This window comes from Ailuropoda melanoleuca, chromosome 13, assembly GCF_002007445.2.
Source record: "Ailuropoda melanoleuca isolate Jingjing chromosome 13, ASM200744v2, whole genome shotgun sequence".
Classification (NCBI taxonomy): domain Eukaryota; kingdom Metazoa; phylum Chordata; class Mammalia; order Carnivora; family Ursidae; genus Ailuropoda; species Ailuropoda melanoleuca.
In genome coordinates, this window is record NC_048230.1 from 78,833,723 (window position 1) to 78,857,688 (window position 23,966).

General features: G+C 38.2%; 1 protein-coding gene across 1 annotated transcript in view; it reads left to right on the forward strand.

Moving 5' to 3' along the window:
- Positions 1–23,966, forward strand: part of PLCB1 (phospholipase C beta 1) — a 686,722-nt gene that overhangs the window by 474,156 nt on the left and 188,600 nt on the right. The window contains 2 exon segments of the mRNA XM_034640285.1: positions 6,686–6,786; positions 8,032–8,198. Coding sequence (XP_034496176.1) covers positions 6,686–6,786; positions 8,032–8,198 — 268 coding nt within the window.

The following is a 23,966-nucleotide window of genomic DNA, read 5'->3' on the forward strand; positions in this document are numbered from 1 at the left end:
AATTTCTCCTTAATAACAAATCCTTTGTTGACATCCCTGGAGACATTAGCTAATAATTATGGATTATGATTAGGAAGATATTTGAAATAACAATTTCATCGTATTCCAACCTTTTTAAATGTCTAGTTTTAAAACGTGTAAGTTAATAAGCAATTAACATGGTAGCACATGTTTAGATGTAAATATACTGACATACTCTGCAGGGCTGTGCTCACCAAGTTTTTGCTGGGAGGGGTGCAGGTTCAGTTTGGAGACCACCTACATTGCTCATATGGTGGTAAAGTGGATGAGAGAAAAGCCACATAGCATGCTTTTTTTTTAGGCCCAACACATTGGAAGCACTCCATATATGTTGCCCACCTAAATTAATTTGCCTTCATTTCAATGCATTTCTATATAACTGGCTCTAAAATTATTTGTTACCATCGTTTCTGGGAGAGCGGAGTCTGTTGTATAAAACCTTGTTCTCAGGCTATATGCAGAGCTTGCCTTTCTATTGCAAATTATTTTTATCCTAGTATCTAAGCAACAAGTAAGCTCTTTCCCAAGGATAACACTTACACTATAGGGAGAAACTTTGAGCCTCTTGAAACACTCTGGCAATGTTCAAGTTGCTTTGAATGAAGTTAAGGAGCCATTCCTAAACTTATCATTAGGTTATGAAAAAGTATTGAGTGCTATTATTAAATTTGTCAGCCCATTCTTGTTGTGAATACTTTTCAGAAAAGTGAAGTTTATTAAGGACTTTGGTAGGTAACAGAAAGAAAAGAATGAGTTTTCCCCCACTCGGAGTTTCCTGCTGTAGGTGGCAAGAGCTGGCGATGCTGCCAACACTGGACAGAGCCTTGGAGGGGCTCCCCCAAACATTTTAACCTTCACTTTCATAAGCAAAGTAAAATGATCGAACTTATTATTGCTCTTTCCTAGATGCTCTGGGGTAGGATAGAGAGGCAAGTTAAGGGCCCATTGTTTGCTCAACAAATATTTCTTGAGCTCTTACTACCTGCCCTCAGGCACTGAGAATGTGGTAGTGAACAAAATATGGTCCCAGGATTCAAGGACCACAGAATTTCTGGGGGCGCTCCTCAAACACCTGGACCAACACAAGTGTAAATAGGTGGGGTGGGTAGTGGTGCCATGAGCAAAAGGAATGTAGTGCTGCCATTGCGAATAAGAGAAGATCATTCCAGAAAAAGAAAACGATGTGTCCAAAGCCCTGAGCCTGGAAAGAATTTACCGGTCTGAGTAACAAAAAAGACCTCTGTATTTAAGCATAAAAAGGAAGCTTGAGAGATGAATTTAGGAAAGAATTTTTTTCCTCTGCAATTGCTCCTGATTTTACCTTTACTGGATAACATCTTATGAATATAATGACCAAAAATTTTAACTTATTATAAATCTAGCTAAGGGAGAAAGAATAGAAAATGAAGCTGAATAGAAAATCATATCCATCAAACAATTCTCTGTAAATTGCAATTTTCTAAACAATTGGATTCTGACAAGTCAGTCAATAAATATAAATTGAGTTTTTACAATCCACTATGTCTATTATAGGTTCATGCTTTCAGACCAATATCAACTGGAGACGTTTTTAAAAGAAAATGAGATTCAAATAACAGGACTTATGTTTAAATTGAAAAAAAAATTATCTTTAGTAAATTAGATGTTATGACAATTTTCTGAAAACAAATTGGTGACTTTTTAAAAAACAGAATAAACCTCCATTATGAAGTCTTGAAAGATCATTATTCATAGTAAAGTATACTTTACTTGGAGGACTTAGGACTTGTAGAATTAGGATGCTCTCAAAAGATCTAAAAACCAAAGTCAGTTTCAGAGATAGGAAGTAAATATTTCCCTAAATGACTATATTTTAAATCTTTGTTGTAATTTCATTTCTACAGAACAGCGGTTCTAGAAAATATCCACTAATTAGCAAAAAGATTCTGGATACACTGACAAGAGGTGTTTTAAACACTCCACAGAAGAAAAGGTTATATAAATGGTAGATAGCACCGCGTATCTGGGAGCCTCATTTCATAGCCAGTGGTCGTTCAGACTAGATTGAATTCTGTTCTGTAAATAGATACATTACCAGAAACACAGTGGATATCCTGTTGAGATTTTTTAAACATTATCTTTGTGCACATTGTTAGGGATAATTAATGCACTCGAAGTTGTATCCTGGCCAATACGATCCACTGGAATAACACATTCCTTTAGAGGGTACTCCTTTAGAGATTACAGTTGCTTGCCAAAGTTACCTTAATTGTTAAAAAGTAGCACTGTATCTAAAAAGAGAGACAAAGCAATTACTGTCCTTCTATTAATAATCTAAACATATTTTCCAGGGAGACCTTCGGAGACCTTTCCATATTCAGAAAATTACCATTTTACCCACACACTTTCTGAGAACTGAAAGTAGTTTACTTGTACCAAATTCCCTTTGATTTCAGACTTATTAACTTGAAAATAGCTCAGTGACATTTGGAGTTGTATTATAGTCATCGCATAGCACTGACACTTTAATGAACGAGTTAGGAATAAATCCATGGACAGTTGACCCCAAAACAACATGCATTTAAACCTCATAGGTCCACTTATATGTGGATTTTTTCAGTAAATACAGTACAGTACCGTAAATGTATTTTCTCTTCCTTATGATTTTCTTAATAACGTTTTCTTTTCTCTAGGCTATGTCATTGTAAGAATACCATATGGAATATATATAACATACAAAATCTGTGTTAATCAACTACTGATGTTATCATCAGTAAGGCTCCTAATCAACAGAAGTCTATTCGTAAAGTTTTTGGGGAATCAAAAGTTACACATGGATTTTTGATTTTGTGACAGGGGGTCAGCACCCCTAAAACTCTGCATTGTTCAAGGGTCAAGTGTATTTGTTTTAAAAATAAATTTTACTATATTTATGAACTTATATGTAATACCAAGGAAAGCAATGATTATTTTGGATTTAAAGAATACCATAGGGGGTACCTGGATAGCCGATTAAGCATCCAACTCTTGGTTTCTGCTCAGGTCATGATCTCAGTGTCATGAGATCAAGCCTCGCATCAGGCTCGGCACTCTGTGTGGAGTCTGCTTGAGATTCTGTCTCTTCCCCTCTGTCTCTCCCTGCTTGTGCTCTGTCTCTCTCTCTAATATAAATAAATAAATAAATAAATAAATAAATAAATAAATAAATAAATAAATAATACAATCTTTTTAAAAAGAGTACCATAAATTTACTAAAGAATACAATAAATAAAATGTAAAAAAAAACCTTCTCCCAGGATGACTATATGTTGCCTTTCTCCTATGCCATACACCCAGAATATAAATCAGAAATAAAATCATTTATGTAGCTGTGACTCTTAAAATCTCTAATATCAAAATTCTATCTTTATATCACACTAAGAATTTGGTGTAGTCTGAGTAAATTTACTTGTAATTATTTCATGTATCCTATGGCCAACTCAACTTTTACCTTATAGCTTTAGAACAAAAGTACTGAGAATAAGTTGATGTGAACATTTAATTTGTTGGATTACAGTATGAGTTATGGAATCACACAACGTGGATTCAAAGCCATAGTGGCTCCACACACACACAGGACCTTAGACAAGTTTTGTAAGCTGCCATGTCTGTAGTGTGTGCATCTGAAAAGGGTCACAACCACATAGAGTTGACATGGGATCAGATGAAAACATATAAGTAACGCTCTGTATGCATGGACACAAGTGCTCAGTAAATATTAATTATTTTCCTCTGAGTATTTTTTCATTTGCATATATGGGGTTTTTTTCTCTCTCTCTCTTTTTTTTTTTAAGATTTTATTTATTTATTTGACAGAGAGAGACAGCCAGCAAGAGAGGGAACACAAGCAGGGGGAGTGGGAGAGGAAGAAGGAGGCTCCAGCAGAGCAGGGAGCCTGATGCGGGGCTCGATCCTAGGACCCTGGGATCACACCCTGAGCCGAAGGCAGACGCTTAACGACTGAGCCACCCAGGCGCCCCATCTTTCTTTTTTTTAATTAAGCATGTGGATATGTCATAACTAGGTCTATGGAATCTGGAAATACAATCACCAACAGTACTACTATCAAATTTTAAAAGAATCTTTTCCCTTGGGGGATTCTTTGTATCCAAGCATGGAATTGAAACAACTTCATTTTTAAAGTTTGCCAATACTTTGCGGTTTCTGGAATAAATGGGCCTGATTCAGGCTATATTACTCTTCTTAATTATACCTCTAAAAAATTCTGATAACAATAGCAACAAACAACCACTGATGATCTGTTTTGTATTGGAAGCATGATGTGGTGGGCCAAGTCTTAGACTACAAGACAAAAGACCTAAGGTCGGGTACCATGTCCTGGTTTCACCAGCAAACATTGATTGGGTAACTATTATATGCTTGGCAGCATGCTTGGGACACAAAGGAATTGAAGAAGAGATAGTCACTTCACTCAAAAATTCACAGTCTAGTAGAAAATCAGAAATATAAAAAACATGGGGAAAACTGTGTGATAGATTCTATAATGAAAGTATGTAAATGCAGATTGTGAATACAAAAGAAGAATGTGCATCTTTAGCTGTTGTGGTCAGGCAGGATTACAGAACAGTCTTTGAACATTAGTTGTGATCTTTGGAGCGTTGGATTGAGGGCTTCTTCCTCCTCAGATAGGACAAAATGAATCTGTTCCATTCACTTCGCCAAATCATGAGATCCAGGAAAAGAAAATAAATAAGATTTGTGAATTTCAGCCTTGTTTAAGATGTAAGGAATTAGGACTTGTCAGTAGCTTTTCTACAAATACCTCCCCTATACCCTTTCAGTTCAGCTTTCAACAATGCTCATTTTAACTCATGTCTCCAAAAATATTTTTTCTCCTATTTTCCTACACTGACCCCAAAGGCTTTTGGATGTCCTTATCAGTCAGGTTGGGCAAAGAAAAATGAGGCAAAGAAAATCAGCTGTATTGAAATGGTTTCTTTTCTATGTGCTAACATGTAACTGGTAATAAAAATAATATTGTGTTTATTTAGATTGTCTCATTAATTTTTCATCTTTAATAAGAAGTCCTAATTCACAGCTGGTAAATAAACAAGGGTTAGAGTTTTAGGAAAGCATATTGTTCTATGAAATTATGTGTATGGAATCTTTTATAAACGACTTCAGTTGAATCTGATATCCTATGGGAATTCTATCAACTTCCACCTTTCTCATAAGTTGCATTTATTTATTTAGTAAATATTTATTGTGGACTTACTATATGTTACACACTGGAGATCTAGCAGTTAACAAGCAGCACACAGGTTCTAGTTTGTGTGGTTCTGCAGGTTAGCAAGAAACAGAACCATACAACTGGGAGCACAGTACAGTTAGAGTGTTGAAATATCACACCAGTGAAATGTAATGGTAACCCAGAATGGAAGACAAAACCCAGTTCAGGAGGAAGAGGTTTTAAACTAACGCCAGAAGACAGAAAAAAATAAGAGATAAGTAAGACCCAGGTATAATGATCCTACATTGGACCACTGCTATGTAATGGACCTTGCTATGTATAATGCTACATGTGTTGTTTGGTTATCTCAAAATTCTGTTTTGCAAAATAGATTTTTTTCCTGCTCTATAAATGGATTTAGTAAAGCAAATATTATTTTATTCATTCATTCCACAAATATGAGACTCCTGCTGTTTGCCAAGTGGTGAGCTAAGTTCTCTTATCTGTTAGCAGGCAGTGTATAATTTCAGGCAACAATTTTAGGTATTTCTATAAAAGTACATTTCAAAACATATGCATATGGTAAAAGGAAGGGTTTTTTTAAAGAGCTTGAAAATAAAAATAATTATATAAACACGTACCTGAAATAGGAAAACAGCATGAAGAATGTCTTTCCTGTTAACAAAGGCTTGCATACATGCTTCCGGTTTCCATGGCAGCCCGACTAAACAGAAAAATAAGTCATAGAAATGACTTTTTATATCAATGACTTGCTTCCCAAATGGTAGGACCAAGGGGAATCAGTGAGAAATAATGACTAGTGCTGTCCTACTTACAAAAACTGTTTTACAATTTATCAGATTACTTAAACCGGAAGGAACATTGTTTGAAAAAAAAAAAAAGATACAAAATTGAAATTTATGTTTTCATTTTGAAAATGTCTGTTTCCGGGTCCTTTGCTCTTTAAAAAAAAATTCATTCAAACATCTGCTAAATAGCACATAAACAATGTGAATACTCTTCATGCCACTGTACACTTAAAAATGCTTAAAATGGTCATTTTTATGGTATGTATAGTTTAGAACATTTTTTTTAAAAGAGTAAAGCTAAAAAAGAAAAAAAAAAACAACCTAAAAAAATCTGCTGAACAGACCCTGGTTTTGCTAAGTCTAACTTAGTAAATGTACTTTAAAAATTACCTTAACATCCCCTTAGAAGAGAAAACTTAGGAGTTTTGTTATAATGAAAAAGCAACAGAAAGTATGGCTTTTGATTCCTTAAAGCCAGTGTCCAAATGAACTCTACAGCTGGCCACATCGATGTTTTCTGAATGTTTACCCTGACCTCCTGGAGAAAGAGGAAGGGGGAGACAGACATGAAAACAGGGACGGGGCAGGGGGAGTAAGATAGGGAAAGAATAAGACATTTCACTGACCCTGTTGCTTTATTTCCCAGAACGATTCAATACCTCAAGAAGATTTCACTCCAGAAGTGTACAGAGTTTTCCTGAACAATCTTTGCCCTCGACCTGAAATTGATAACATCTTTTCCGAATTGTAAGAGAACAACACAGCATTTTAACCCACTTTTTTTTCAGCTTGCAGGGGTGCTCGGGGTGGCTCGGGCAGGATTTTGAGCAATAGAGGGAGACAAAAGAACTCCTTGGGCACGGTGTATGACAACAATGCTTCTGTGTAATTTGTTGGAGACAATCAACATTCCTACCTCTGAGGTGCAACCATTGCTTTTAATGAGTGAATGTTTGCTATGATTTGTTGCTTAGTGTTGGTGTTTTAGTATGGGGGGGGAGGGGGCTCTGTGTGGTTTGAAGATTACTGGTAGAATAGAGCGCCTTGGCTCAGGGAGGTAGACGCATGATGCAGGAAGCTCTGACCAGGGAACCAGTGGGGTTATGTCTCAAACACACATTAGCAAAATGAGAACTCTGGATTGCAAAGAACCCTCCCAGCTGAATGTCATTTGCTTTTATTTTAGAAAATATATAGGCATTTCTTTAAAAAAAAAAAAAAAAAGAAAAGAAAAACAAACCAAAACACCAGGGCAAATGCAGGGCAGTAGCAATTCACCTTTCCTACTTCACTGAAATCTACATGATGACAGAAAATCAATACAAAATTTATCAACAAAATAAGGATTTTTTTTTAATGTGAAAGAAAGGCCAGCGGTGCTAAGAATGACACTGGATATACTCACTTTGTAATGTTCATTGCTATCAGCGATGTACTAAGCATCAGCAGTAATTGTACCATTGAACTTATCTTTGGGTTGTCAACAGGACTGAAACTGGAAGCTTGAATCACACTATGTTGAAGACTTACAGATTTTTGCTGAAGCATAACTTTAATGAAAAGAAAAATGTGCCCAGTTTGTTGACTTTTTTTTAAGTAATGCATGATAAATACATCTCTAAATGATTAAGTGAGATATGGGGATTCGATGACTAAACCAGAAGTTTAGCGTCGTAATCAAAAAACAACCCATACCTCTATGTTCAGTTGCTAGTGGTGCATCTTTACACACCAGATGCGTGGTTTTTCTACTGTGGACTTGCTTATGCATCTGCTGTACTTGAAGGGCTTTGGGATTTAGTGGCAGTGGTTGCAAAAGATATTGGCATCCCATAGAACACAGCACTGTGATGACGCAACACATGTTTTTAGGGTAAGACAGGGATTCCAGATAGCATGTATGGCAGGCTTCTATCTCTCTATAGAAAATGCAAATATATGAATGAGACTGGTGGACAAATATTCTAATTTCTGTTTTTTAATTGGTTTTAGTGGTGCCAAAAGCAAACCATACCTTACCGTTGATCAGATGATGGACTTTATCAATCTTAAGCAGAGAGATCCCCGGCTAAATGAAATACTTTATCCACCTCTAAAGCAAGAACAAGTCCAAGTATTGATTGAGAAGTATGAACCCAACAATAGCCTCGCCAAAAAAGGTCAGTCCACTTTGCCCCACACTGCGGGAAGCTGTGGTTTCTAATTGTGAATGGGTCACCCCCTGGTAGGTATCGACATCAAGGACTGTTTGGGTCAGTTTCCCACATTTGTATGCCTGCTTTCCTTTCTGTCTTAAATCACTAGTGGTTCAATTGGACTTCACTGTGTGATTTTGTTGTTGTTGTTATTGTTGTTATGTGTATGTATGTATGTAACTTTTTTTTTAAATGTCTAATCATTTGTTTTTGTCTTAAATTTACCCAGTGACTGAATGTGTATTTCTCATTCAGGAAATCTTGAAGGTTGGCTTTGGGGGGGACATCTGGGTGACTCAGTCAGTTAAGCATCTGACTTGATTTTGGCTCAGGTCATGATCTCAGGGTTGTAGGATCGAGGCCCATGTTGGGCTCCATGCTGGGTGTGGAGTCTCCCTGAGATGCTCTCTCTCTCTCAAAAAAAAAAAAAAAAAAAGGAACATTTAAAGGTTGCGTTTTTGGCTGTGTTTCTAGAAGTTCTGTAAAATGACCCACAGCTTTTCTAAATCTCTAAAACCAAAGAGAATATTTAATCCATTAGACCCTTATTTTATTTTAGTTTACACTATTGATGAATTTTTCCACTTGGGAAAATATAACATTTAAACTTTTATACGTTAAAAAAAATCAGTGTTTATAGAAAAAATGATTAGTCTAAAAATTAATATCAGAAAGACAGCTCTCAGTTGCCTGGAAGTTATTAAGAAATTTATGTTTTTAGGGGCGCCTGGGTGGCACAGCGGTTAAGCGTCTGCCTTCGGCTCAGGGCGTGATCCCGGCGTTATGGGATCGAGCCCCACATCAGGCTCCTCCACTATGAGCCTGTTTCTTCCTCTCCCACTCCCCCTGCTTGTGTTCCCTCTCTCGCTGGCTGTCTCTATCTCTGTCAAATAAATAAATAAAATCTTTAAAAAAAAAAAAAAAGAAAGAAATTTATGTTTTTGATTCTGAAGAACCAAATTGCCAAAATAAGATCATGGTGATTTACTTGCTGGGAGTTTTCAATTATACGTGACATCACTGTCCCTGAATCGGTTCTTCAGCTTTCTCTTTACCACTAAGACCACACCTCACGTGGAGTGAAATATCTTCATTGAGGAAACTGGTGTGTTGTCCCTGATGTTATTGTAAATTGCCTAAATATTCCACAGAGAGGAAAATAAAGTACAATTAACCAGTTATTAAGAAAAAATAAATTGCAGGTTAATATGCAGGCAGGTCCTAAGGAACAGAAATATCTCTAGCAACTCACCATCATTTTAAGTATGGTTAACATAAAGGTAGATTAAAACGTCTTTTAACCCATTGCATTTATTCTGGAACTAGTCCTCTAAATGAAAAAAAAAAAAGACTCTATTAAGTATAAAAGGAAAATATTACCATTAACATCATCCTACATGTTTTTAGCTGGGTACTTCTTACAGATGAAGTTTTATGGTTTTTGTTCATTTTCACGGTCAAGCGCTTTGCCTTTGTTGTCATCATCCTTCTTATCCTTCTTGCTGCCGTAGGGGTGAGGTCAATCAAAGGAAACGGCTGACCCAGCGGTGTGTGTTGGCATTGCCAGGCCCACCCCCCTGAACTTACTTACTGATACCCTTCCGTCCCCAGCGCCTCGGAGATGGCATTTCTCGTGAGCGTTATGCAAGGAGTAACTCCTTGCGGATTTCACCAGGGCAACTTGAAATCTGAACTTCATCAAAAATAACTAACGCAGTGTTATAACAAATCCAACAAGACTTCTAAAAACAGCCCACAGCACAAAGGAAACAAATAGCTTTTGTGAAACCAGTGAGGCACTTCAGAGCCTAAACTTTGTCGCTCCCTCCACTTTTCACACTACACTGCCGATGGTCCATGCCTCAGCCGGTGTATGACGCCCCCATCCATCATACCCTGACCACCTGAAGGCAGTAGAGGATACAAAGAGAAAAATTTGTGACAGATTATTATAAGGCTCTGTAACCCTGACAGAACCCATTTTGATTCTAATGGAAATTCAGATGATATCTCTTAGCATTTGCAAGTATATTTAGTGCCATCTTATAGATATACTAGGTATGAATTCCATAATCACAGCAGGCACACAAATTTCAGGTACATTTAAGAAACCAAATCATTTATTTTTCTACAACTTAATATGATATTGATGATAAGCCTCCATGTCGGCCCTGATGTGATTTTTTTTTAAATCATAGATTTCATTTCTTAACCCAAATACTCTTGAAAGAAAATGAACTTGACAGTCCTTTTTTTGCTGCTTGGGGTCTGTTTATGTGAGCAAAGATACTATGGAAAAGTGTTTTAATGTGTTGACTGTTATTTCATTGTCAGAAGGATAACGATTTTGAAATCTTCCTTTGTAGGACTAAGAAATTGCTGGGTTAAACCTCAATTCGCTAGTAATTACGAGTTTTAATAATTTTTTTATCCAAAGATGAAAATCAATGTTTAAATTTGATTTTGCTGTTCACATGTGATGTTTGACTTCAGGATTTTTCAAAAACTCTCTTTTGTGTCTTCTTTATAACATAACTACAAGTAAAATCAAACAAAGTACAATTTAAGAAAGTACTGTTGGATTTTAATATGATGACTGCTACGGATTTGCCAGGAAATTAGCGTTCATTCATTATGTGACTTTCAAATGTACATTATCATTTTGTAAAGAAGCAAACCAAAATTTTGAGGTCAAATGACTTACCAAAGATCTCATACTAAGATGCTTTTTGAGAAAGCAGTTTTTAACTTTCAGTCAACTAGTTAATACATTTTGATTAATAAACACATAAGAAAATAAGTAAGATATTAGTAGGATATTATAATGAAAGTATACAGTGTAAATATATAACATTGTACTATATTAATAAGTATACTTAGAATAAATAAGATAGAAGACAGAAATCAGTATATTACATTATAATTTTTTCTGCTACTTTCATTTTGACTAGTTCCTCAAATGTGCACAAGCATTGGTTATGTTGACCCACGAATTCAATTTCAGTTATCTGAAAAAGACACTTCCATATTGCCTGTATTTGTTATAAAATGCTAAGAATAAGATGCATCCATAAAGTACATATATAACAATATAACCATAATTCTCTGATATTAAGAAACTTATCTTTTAAAGTAGGTGTTAAACAAACTTTACACAAAGTTGCCATATGAAAATGTTTAGTTTTCATATGCACTTCACATAATTTTTAAATAGGAGGTAATCTAAAATTAAATGAAAAATTTTCAATATGGCCAAATGCCTAAATGTTTAAACTGACCATAGATTAGTCGATTAAACATAGATGTGTGAAATGAAAATGCAGAAGGGATGATAGACTTTGACACTTTGTGGGCCTGCTGTCATTGGCAAGTTGGCCACATTTCCATGCTGGAATTTCTGTTTTTGAAGATGTATGTATTGGTTATAAATAATCACTGGGTTTCTGTGCAGTGTAAGGCCAAATGTGCACGTTTGGGCTCCACAAAGAAAAAGTTTGAATCTTTTTGCGGAAAATACTATTCTCAAGGAAGTTTGGTTTATTTTTATGATTGAAAAATCACACATTGCAAAATGCCTTCGTCCTTCATGTTGTTTGCACTGGAACAAAATGCGTAGTACTAAACCATGTTTAACACAGGAATACACCATGACCCTGGCCTCTTCCAAACCAAAGGGTCCTGAATGTCAGTTTGAAGACCAATGTCTCCCAAACAGAGTTTGTTTTTTTTAAATCACTTATACATTTTAGAAGGAAGGCAAGGAGTAAAATTAGCATGAGAAAGAAAGAATTGATGCCTTAGGTAGTAGACTGCAGGTTAGATTGAACTGTACCTCTGTAAAAGAAAGCCAAAACTCATTTTAAAAAAACCAAACCCAGAGAAAACAGTTGAGTCTGATCACATTTTTATTTTTCTGTGAAGAGCAGGTGTTCATGAGTATTTGTTAAGCAATTGAATTAATATAGCAGATTATGATATTAGCAGATGTTTCAAGCTATGTTCTTTTTTTTTTCATCAGTTCTTCCTCTTAAATTTTTATAAGGTGTTTTGTACAAAAGCTCCCCTGCTTTGTTGCAATTAAATCATCAAGATGAAAGTCACTAAATTAATAGTTAAATAGTTGACATGAACTCAAAATACAGTAGCAAATGGATTTGGTTTTAAGCAAAGCAAATAGAAGCTCAGGTATAGCAAGCATTTTTGCTTCAAATAAACCTACGCTAATGATTATGTCCGTAGTGAAAACCTATTGCATTTTCAAGATATGTATTTTAAATACTTCTACAATTGAATTCTATTTTACTATTATTGTCCATGACAAGACACACCCAGAGTGTGCTAGAGGCAGCACTGGACTTGAGAGTCTTGCCAACTGTACTATTAGGTGGAACTCCTTCAGTAGAAAAATGACAGAAACTTAACTCAAACTGAAGCACAGAAAGAAATGTATTGGTGCATATGAGGAAAAAGTCAAGGAGTGTTTTGTGTTGGTCTCAGCGTATCAATAACCAATGTTGTTAGACTGACCCTTGTGGTTCTTAGTATGATGGTAAGATGCCGTTCGTCAACCACCACCATGTGACTTGGAAAAAAATAGATGTTTATTCCTTATAAGACCTGGAAACTACTCAGTGCACCTGGGGCCACACATGGAGGTCACTTGTAGAGAGAGAAATGGAGCACGCCCACAAGCCTGGGTTCTGTTTTTATAGGGTTTTGAGGGTGCGTGCCTAGGGTTTCATGAGTTCACTCTTTATTGGTGAAACATGAACGTAAGAGCAGGAAGAGAGAAGACAAGTGGCCCAAATGGCCAGTTATTGAAGTAAACCAAACTTTCTAAAGCAAAGGCGTCTCAGTGTGGGGAGGAGGCCTGACTCCCCATCTAGCCAGGTGGCCTGCAATGGGTTTATTCAAGATAGTTGTCTTTGAAGTGGATGGCTTTTGAAATGGATGCAATCAAAGCTTTAGTCAGGCACTTGCACTACAAAAAATAAAATTTAAAAACAACACCACTGTCAGGATTTACACTGCAAGGTGTTAATGACTTCAGGCCTGACTATATCCTGGGGCTCAAATGATGTCATCAAGAATTGTCTTTCCTCATCTCCAGTCATTTTCTCTGTATGGGGTATTAATATACTGGTTTGGGAAGACTCTCCTAAAGTAACAAGAAAGCCACCAGCAGCTCCAATACTGAAATTATTTTTACTCGTATTTCCATCAAAAGTACCAGAAACCCGAGCCTGGCTTAAATCACGCAAGTCACTGCTGAAAGAGGATCACTGTGGCCTGGAGAACAGAATGTAATAATTGGGCAGACTTGGGTCACATGACTCTCCCTAGAGCCAGTGAGGAGGCCACTACCTGAACCACGTGGTTTGGACTGACAGTGGCAGGAAGGTGGTCCAGATGTGCTTCCCAGAAGGAGCAACGCTGTCTCCCCAGCCAGATAAAAACAGCTGATCCCACTAAACCTGGGTCAGAAATGAACAATTCATCCCCAGTGTTTACTTCACCTTAGGAAGCCATTTAACCTCTTTGACCGACCCCACCCCTCGTTCTCTCATTTTTTGAAAAAAAATTCCCTGAGAGAGTTGCTGGGAAAATTAAGTAAGTTGCTCATGATAGGAAAGTTGCATGTATTTATTGCTGCCTGCAAAACCGTTGTTGACTTCAACTGATGAAAATGGTCCTTGGCGTTTATGCCAAATTATTTCAAACCATTTATGGATCTGGAAGTGCGATTCACAGCACTGGGCAGAGGCATTCCTGAATGTTCCCGTCTCTTGGCTAAGAGGCTTATTTAACTTATTGCAGTTAAGAAGAAATTAGAATCCTTTGATGATAAAGGCTGAAAAAATATGGCCAGTCCTATCTGTGCACAAATGTTCATTTCTGAGTCAATCAGTTGTTTTATAAATATTTTTATTAAAATGGAATTATAGTTAAAAATGTGAAGATTTACACTGGAATTTTCCTACGTACTTCATCACTTAATTTTCCTGGTAGATTTTTAAAAAATCGTTATTTTCCCAGCACCATTTCTGGTTAGGGGTAGAAGTTATAAAAAACATGATTATTTTTATTAATGTCTACTGTTCATCCTTGAGAAATCAAACATGCCATAATTAAAGGAAAAGGAAGAGTCTTAATGGTTAAGCCAGTTAACCTCGGGCAAACGACTTCACTTGCTTGAGCTTTAAGTTCTTCATCTGTAAAATGGGGTGATACCAACATTAGCAGACCCAGGTGCTCCTCCCACGTCCCTTGGCACTCATTGTTACAACACAGTCAGCAGGTCCACTACAACCTAGGACTTTCCCTAGAGTTGCCCACAACTGTAACTTGCTTGATAATGTTCCCTTTACTAGGCCACCGTCCCTCCCTTCACATTTCTGTGCTCTTCTACTGTTATTTCTTGGAGTTGCCTCCCAAACAAGTTACTGGCACTCAAATCCTTGTCTCAAAGTCTACTTTTAAAAGAACCCAAACAAAGATAGGCAACTTTCATAAATGGCCCTAACAGAATCAGAAGTGAGCACTGAGAGAAAAAACACGGAAAGGAGCAGTGCCCATGGCTCATTCCTTCCGACCTGTCACATAAATGTCTTAGTTGTTACCATTCACAAAGGCCTGGCCACTGGCCTCAAATCATGGGCTCTCCTGTCTGTAAGGACCTAGCATTTTGCCCAAACTTTCAGAAGACGCAGCTAAGGAAGCGACAACATTGAGACTGGGACCATAATTTCTGTGCCCCCGTGCAGAGTCCTCCCTCCTACTCCAGACCCCGACTTGGGGTCCTCCATCGGGACTTACTAAGATAAAGAGATACAAATCAACTATTTAGAAGTTAGCAGTTGGCTTCCACAAAAGTCATTTTCAAAACCTGTCTTTGACGTAACCTATTTTATTCGTGTTTGTTTCTTCTAAGCAAGTCTCACAAGAAAGGCCAAGGTGTAGGAAAAAGCTTTCAAAGCACTCTTTTGGCTGAAGAGAGGGGGAGCCTGGCATGAGGCTGGCTCCCCTTACACCTCATTCTCTGCAGGCACTTCTCCCCAAAACCCCAGAAGATTCAGGATGCTCAGTTTAAAAACCACTCATGTGGAGGACATACTGACTGCTTAAAGATCTGCCTCACAATTCAGATGGCGTCCATTTAAATATTCTTATAGAGATTACCTGTGTAGCAGTACAAGAAATACAAGAATTGAAATGAATGTACAGAGTTAACTCAAACGAGATAGATTTTCTTCCCAAAAGACAAAGGCAGATGCAAAGTGGATGGCGCAGCCAGTTCTTTTCATGCCTTAATTAAGTTACTACACTGGGAAAGTGGCTGAAAAGCCACTGTAGTATTTTATTGATTAAGATCCCATTTAAACTCCACCTATTGACTTTCCAGCCTCTGTGGAAGGTCACAGAAGAATGACATTATCATCTGTGAGTATATTCCAAGCTCCTCTTAACTGTGTGTTTCATATGTTCATAGACTTCTCTATATTTCCAACTGGCTAAAATGAAAAAAAAAAAATGTTTCAGGAGAGCCAATATGAGTCCATTGTTTCATTAGTTGACTTGGTAACTTGCTTCCCTTTTCCCCTTCCTTGATTGCATTTCCTCTTTTCCCAGGAGGCAGAGGCTGAGGAGAGGCACATGTCTGGCTGAGGAGGCCTGGGATTTTTCTCCTCCAGACTTTCTTTCAGTGACCTCAATGTCTGCCGAGAAGCACAGCTCTAGCCAGAAAGTCACATCCATGTCCATTCACAGTTGAAGTGGTCTTTGTTCAGAAAACAAGCAGTCAGGAAAAATATAAATCATAAAAGACTAAGTTGAAGGCCAGTTCCAAGGTGCGGAGAAGTGAGCTTTGTAGCCAAATCGACCCCAGACTGCTGAATTTTGTTAAAGCCTCTTTCCCTGAGCTGACTGTTCCTTCCCTGGGTGCTTTGCCATTTCATGTGAGAGCTGTCAGGACAAAGCAGATAATGGCTACTTTCCCCCGATGTAACCTCCCATCAGATACATAGCATCACCAGTTGCTGACTATGACACCTTCCCCCTTCTCAGCAGGGGACCATGGCTCAGTTAAAAGGAATAGCTTGACAGGTTACACTGTCCTGGAGAAAGGCCCCAATGTCACACACATTTGGCCCCCAACATCTGCATTATCCGTGGTCTACTATTGTTAATAGTTGATCTTGCACCAAATCAGTGGGAGAGAAAGAGATCAAATGCAGAGTGAACCAACTTCAGGGAAAACAATCCATGTCTACCAGGAATCCAGATGAGGTGAGCTGTGGACCATTTACCCTAACACTTACCAGATGAAAAATGTGCCACAGCAATAGGTGAAATAATGTCAGGAAGCTGAGAATGGCCAATAATTTCATTAATTCATTATAGAGATTCTAGGAACTCTGTCATAACTCTGAATCACCCTGGTCTCCAGGACTCCAGTGTGAAAGCAAAACAGAGTAGAGATAACATTATTTTAAGATGAAGCCTTAACTGAGGATGATGGACAAAATCAACCTTCCCACCTAACACTCTACCTTACATGTAGAAAATAAGCCAAAGACGCTTCCTACTACTGTCGCTGTTTGTCTTTGTTTGGGTTCTCCCAGGTGCCAACTCTGGGAGTATTCAAGTACAAAGAGTTTGAGAGATGATCCAATAGAAAGTGAGAATAAGGAAGAGAAGGCAGCTAATAAGGTCATGAAACAGATCAGTTATCCATATGCATAACTGGTGCTCAGTCCGGGGATGGACCCTAGAAGCCAGTGGAGAACACACACCTAAGTTTCCCAACCATAGTCACTGCAGGTGATTTTAGGAAAGATTAATCCTCAGGCACTTCCAGCCTGAGCCACAATCAAAGGAGAACTCCTCTAAGGTACTTGATGCTCATTGAACTCTTTTCTTTATTCTAACACATACTTGATGTAATTGCATGGACATTTTAATCTAACAAACATATATTACCCACCTGGCTTAAGAACTACAAAGGAGTGGAACAAAATTAAGATAAAGTCTGTCTTAAGGAGACTATAGTTTGGGGGGGAGATGATACATACAAATAACTGTAATACAAGATAAAATGTAATATACCTCCATTCATTCAGCCAGTATATGTTCAGTGTCCTTTAAGTGCTAGGGAAGCTTGGAGGGAAGGGGAAGTTTTGTTTATTAAGGTTTTAGGGAGTGTTGGGAATTGCTTTAAGAAGGGAATCTTTCGAAGAGGAAAGTGCATTCGAGCTGTATTTCAGGAATGCGGAGACATTTAAAGCACTAAGAGATAATATCCTCTAATGAGCTCATCAGAAAGCATTAGCGAGCACATATTCTGGGCCTACCTTTCTGCTAGACACTGGAAGAGACGTAAATGAAAGTGAGGTTTGGTCCTTGCACTTAGAAAGTCAACGTTGAGCCAGACTATGGCACATAACCTTCTGGTTAAGAATCTAGAACATTTTGCCTCCTTTCCCTTATGGTCAGGAACCATTGTAAAGGGTCTCCTCTGATAGATCAATATGGCAGTGCACTAATAAAATGCAACAAACTGTTCCCAACCCTCTGAGAACCTCTAACCCTTAACAATAAATCAGTAGTTATACAACTCCAGCATAAAAACTCCAAGCCTGTGTTTAAGAGCTCAGGGTTCTAGGATAAAGAAGATATATACAGTTGACCCTTGAATAACATGGATTGAATTGTGTGGGTCCACTTATTAATGGATTTTTTCTCAATAAATACAGTACAGTTCTGTTAAATAAAAACAAAACCAAAGAGATTAAGATTCTAATATGGATTCTGTCCTTACCTAACCACATCCATTTAAAAGGACTGTTTAATCTCACTGGGGCAGGGCTTGTTTATCTATCTGTCATGTTAAATATTAAAATTTTGTCTTACCTACCAAACAGAACAGTGAGGAGTAAATAAACACGCAGACGTGAGAACATTTTGATAAAGGGAAAGTGTTAATTCAAAGTTAGGTGTCATCATTAAGAACTTTCACACAAACCACATCAACAAGTTCAACTCAGTGCAAAGGGAACTTAAGAGACACGGAAAGCCAGGACAGCTGGTTGAGGGGTTCATCTGCAAAGGCTTTTGAGAAAAGCATGTAGTCATTTTGTGGGCATTATCACACAATACTGTGGACTTGTATTTGTACCTACTTAAGGCAATAGAACAGATTTGCAATGGAGATGGAAGAAGAGCCTGTAACACGGACTCCAGGGTTGGAAAATAAACAGATAATGAAACCGGCCAAGTTCATATACTCTACAAAAGCACAGTTAGTTGGCAAGTATCATAGGAAAAGTTTGTGTCCAAGCAAAGGTTCTTGAAAAGGGGACATTTCATACATTACTTCTGAAAGCAGACGAATAGACTTCGGTGAGCCGTGGGATAGTAAAACCACCTGCACTTACTTTCTCTGAGCTGGTCTAGCAGAACTCACGCAAGGGTTACAGCAACATGAGCCAAGGGAATAGCTTTTCTGTGCTGTACTTGGAAGTGACTTGGGAGGTGTTAAGCCACTGGACCAGTAGCATTCCAACATGCTCTGGTATCATGACATTAAGAGTGAGAATTGAATAATGATGAATGGATTCTCAATCACCTAATCCCAGTGACATCCAAGCATTTGAGTGCCAGATCCTGCCAAATTGGCATTCGGGGCCACAGAATGTGGCTGGTGGCCATGCTAGCTGGCAGACACATTGTCCAGTTTGCCCATCTCAACTGTGCGATGACTTTGTGTGGATTTATAGGCTATCTGTCTTCCAGGACTGAACTTGTAGAAATTCCTCTGTGCCTACGGGCTTTGAAAGATGTTATTTGCATGTGTTTGGCTATTTTTATTTTTTATTTTTTTATTTTTTATTTTTTTTTTAAAGATTTTATTTATTTATTCGACAGAGAGAGAGACAGCCAGCGAGAGAGGGAACACAAGCCGGGGGAGTGGGAGAGGAAGAAGCAGGCTCATAGCAGAGGAGCCTGACGTGGGGCTCGATCCCATAACGCCGGGATCACGCCCTGAGCCGAAGGCAGACGCTTAACCGCTGTGCCACCCAGGCGCCCCTATTTTTATTTTTTTTTAAGCTAACCTTTATTTTTTTTATTATTATTATTATTATTTTTGCCTAACCCACAAAATAACGTCACATCTTCTGTTTAGCATTTCTCTGGTCCTCACGTTGGCATAACAGGTTTCCTGTTGTATTTTATTTTTCTTCCTTAAAGTTAGACTCATGAGTTGGAGAATAAAAATGCTAGAGGATTCCTTTAAATCACTTGCGGAGATTAGAGTGTAAATGAAGTCTTGAAAAGAATTTTAGACCTTGGTAGACAAACCCGAATCAAAGAGCTAATCCTCACGCCTCCGCCAGATGGGTCACTTGTCCTGCCTGAGCCCAGCTTCTTTTAACAGATTAAAGTAACACTGTTTAGAGAGATAAGTAAATCATGGGGGCAAAAAAAATCTCTTCCTTGGCCACATTCAGGGCTATTTTTAGGACTAATCCAGGAGTATTCAGATTAAAGCCAACTTCCACAGAGGCAAGACTCTCTCCCTTTCATCTTCTGTGTCCCTCATCCAGGCCAGTGCTGGGAAAGTTATGTGGATAAACAGCATCAGTCATACTCACCACCATCTGTCTCTCTCCTTTGCCCCGCCATGGGTTCCTGGAGATCCAGCACTCACACTGTGTACCCCTGTGACCTCAAACAAGCTACTTACCCCTCTAAGCTTCCGTTTGTTCAACTGAAAATGGGACAGGGTTTTTCTCATAGGATTTCTGTGCCTCGCACATGGTCAGTGCTCGTGAGGGTAGCTCCTTCTCCAATGATGATGATGATGGTGATTATTGTTATTATTATTATTATTATTATTTATCTTCTCCCAGATTATGTATGGTGTCCTCTACAGCAGGATAGTGTTTTCACTAATAGCACGGAACACAAACCCTGACTACCTGGGTTTCAATCCCATTTTATCCACTTGTAAGTTGTGTGATGTTAGTCAAGCCACGTGCCTCAGGTTTCTCATCAATAAATTAGACATAAAAGTATTACTCACTTCGTAGAGTTATCATGAGAATGAAATGAGTTAATATTTGCATATACTAAACAGTATAGAAAGTTTTGTGAAATAATATACTGGAAATAGATTCAATTAAGAAGCTCTTCGAAGGCTAGTTCTCTTTCTTCCTTCCATATCCTGCTTGCACTTATATAAAATATTTCCTTTCAAGTCAGAATCCATTAGTTAAAAGAAAAAAATACTGTGTTTGTAAATACAACCATTACATTTTCTTTCCTTGAAGCTCCATGGCATAATTTTTTTTCTTGAGCCCTTCACTGCCGCCGCCACCTTCCATCTGCTTTTAGGACTAGCTCAGGAACAGTTCCATGGCAGAGCTTTGATGCCATGATGGGGTCATTGCCAAGGTAACCATCCTGGTAAAAAACACAAACTCAACAGAAAAGAGCCTGACAGCGGGACTTTCGGGCACCTTAGTAATGTGCCATGAATTCTATTTAGAGATTAGCTTTTGAGCATGGGCTGCTGTACTTTTTTCTTTCCCTGGTGAAGAGCTCCTAAAGAGTATCGTGAGAAAATACGGGGCTGAGGACTCCCCCCCAGGCTCAGCAGTTTCAGTGCACAGAGCATCAGCTTGTGTTATCTCACCTTACCAAAAGTCACTTCCATAAGCTTGTAAGTAGAAGATAAGGGCCTATGGATTTATTTCAGATGTACTTCTTACTGGTGAATTAAAAAAAAAAAAATTCTACCAGGGCTGAACAAAGAAGCTAAGAGAGGGTATTGACAGGCGGGTAACTTGGCATTGCAATGTAATGAAGTACAATCAACTCTTCTATTGTTTAAGAATTGATTTGCCCTATTCTGAATTATCTTAGTCCCCTCTTCCTGGTCTCTTTTGATGGCTTTAGACATTTAATGCTGTCTGATTAGTGCATCAACCAGGGGCTAGTCAGACGGAGGGAATAAAAATAAAATCGTTCTGCTGTTTCTGACACTGGGGAACACCAGAGCTTGGAACTTTCTGGAACATCTCCAGGGAAAGGAGTCATAGCCTTCTCTCTTCAAGACATCATACTTGTCTGGAACTTCCCCTAGACTTGGGACAAGGAAGTCCTGGTCGACAAGTGCACTCAGAACCAGGAAGAAGGGGCGCCTGGGTGGCGTCTGCCTTCGGCTCAGGGCGTGATCCTGGCGTTCCGGGATCAAGTCCCACATCGGGCTCCTCCGCTAGGAGCCTGCTTCTTCCTCTCCCACTCCCCCTGCTGTGTTCCCTCTCTCGCTGGGTCTCTCTGTCACATAAATAAATAAAATCTTAAAAAAAAAAAAAAAAAAAGAACCAGGAAGAAAAGATGTCCTTTAGTTCTCCCTTCTCTGCCACCTCTCCCTTCCCTGGGGCACAGTTAGAATATTTTCTTGCTGTGTGTACTGGAGAAGGGTGAGAGGACTTGGAAAGGAAGAGAGGAAATTTCTCATCTGTTAAATACTCCCAACTACCCCAGAATTGAATATGCAATTTATTTCAGCTGCCTTAGAATTTAGTTCCAGAAGTCTCCTTAAATTTTTTTGAGATTTAATCAGATAATTTCTCAGGCAGTGTTTTGAACTCAAATTGTAATTTTACATGAGAGACTTGGGAAATAAAATTACATTAAATCAAATTAAATCTGGATGTATTTTCTTCTGATTTAATGAAATCATGAGGGACACATCCCAGGGCCACCATAAGGGGAGTTGAACAATTCACTGGTACTCATAAAATCAAAGGCCAGCTTGTCTCTGTCATGACTGCCTTAGAAAAGTGTGGACTTTGACACCTCCTTACACACACTTTCATATCTGTTCCCCTCCAGCAGCCTCGTGAGGTTGGCAAGAGAAGCCAAGGGGACCAAGCACCTTTCTAGCTGATAAGTATCTGAGAGCTCAGACTGCTTCTGTGACTCTGACTACGCTCTACCTGGGAAAAACCTGACTGACAAATTGCCCATCTAGTGCTCTCTGTGATGAGATATTAGTCACTGCTTACTCTTCACTAGAAAGGTGTAAATAAAAGAAAACCAGAGAGACCCATGATAAGTCTCTGACCAGGCAAAGTAGGTCTATGACAGAAGACCTTCAGTTCTTCCCATCTGATTCCATTTTACCCAAAAATACTAGGATCAAGCAATAAAGCGTACGATATCTGACTTTTTAAACTTAAAACTCTGCAGTGTGGTGTAGTAGAAGAAATCATGGAATATCAGGGGAAATGTGATGGCCTGAATGTAGTCATCTAAATTAAATTCTCTGTAAATCAACTAAAATTGCATTAAAGGAAATATTTTTCAAAGGCATAATCTGGCAAAGGTGGAGACAATAGGATAAGGGACAATAATTACTTAATGTTGGCTGCTAGCTATATGCTTATAGCTATAACAGTTCTGACAAAACTGATCATAGATCTGCCATGTGAAAAGCTGAGGACCAATCTGAGTTATTCCATGAACCCTTAAAAGTCTTAAAATTTATTATCTTAGGTTCATCTGGAAGTGGGTTTGGAGGTACAGCCTAAAATAAGGAGGACTGGTTGACTATTATTTAAGGAATAGTGAGAACTCCCACTTGGATAAAGACTAAAGGTTTACTCTCTGGAGACAAGAAAACAGAGGGTCTGAGGATGACACAGCCCCAGGTGAAGGCAGGGCTACCATACTGAAAGCAAGGAGATAAAGTTACGTATTTTATGTATGCATAAACGTACCAAGTGTTGAGTCCTCCATCCTTCTTTCCCCATGTGCTCTGGAATGCTGGCATCCAGGCCTGCGCTCTCCTGGCAAGTGATTAAATAGATCTTCTCTCAGGACTCTCATCAGCCCAATGATAGACCTAAATGTACTGACATTAGGGGTTGCTCCAAAGAGACAAAGACTGATTCCTCCACAATGACAATTCATTTTCAATTTATCGTCAGTTATCCGGATGCATTCATAAATTGAAACAAACTTTTTAGTTTACCTATTTGAACAGAAAACTAAAAATTATTAAACATATGAGGAAAACTTTTTTTTTTTTTTAAGTAGAAATAAGGAAGGGCGCTTGGGTGGCTCAGTCAGTTAAGCCTCTGACTTCCGCTCAGGTCATGATCCTGGAGTCCTGGGATTGAGCCCCACGTCTAGCATCCTACTTAGCAGGAAGTCTGCTTCTCCCTCTCCCTCTGCCCCTTCCCTTGCTCCTTCTCTCTCTCTTTCACTCTCAAATAAATAAAATCTTTTTTAAAAAAAAGTAGAAATAAGGAAAATATGTAACTTTGGACAAAACAATGGTTATGTAGTTAGAAGAAAAACTTTAAATATACATATCTTATTTATATCCTTAGAAAGATAACAGAACATATTGCACTATTGAAAAAGAACACAATGCTGTTTTTTAAAGAAATGTCAGAGAACACAAACTGGCTCTCAGACATTGAAAAAAAGGCAGGAGAAACAAAAAACTAAAAGAAGCTTGGGAAAAAAGCTGAGGAAATCTCTCAGAAAGTAGAACAAGGAAATAAAATTAAAAATAGGAGAGAGAATGTATTAAAATGCAAAATTTGCCCAAATAATGTTCCAGAAAGAGAGAACAGAGAAAATTTTCATAAAGATAATTCATGAAATGCTTCAAATAAAAGGATAATAGCTTTTATGCTAAAAGCGGTCAAAGATTGC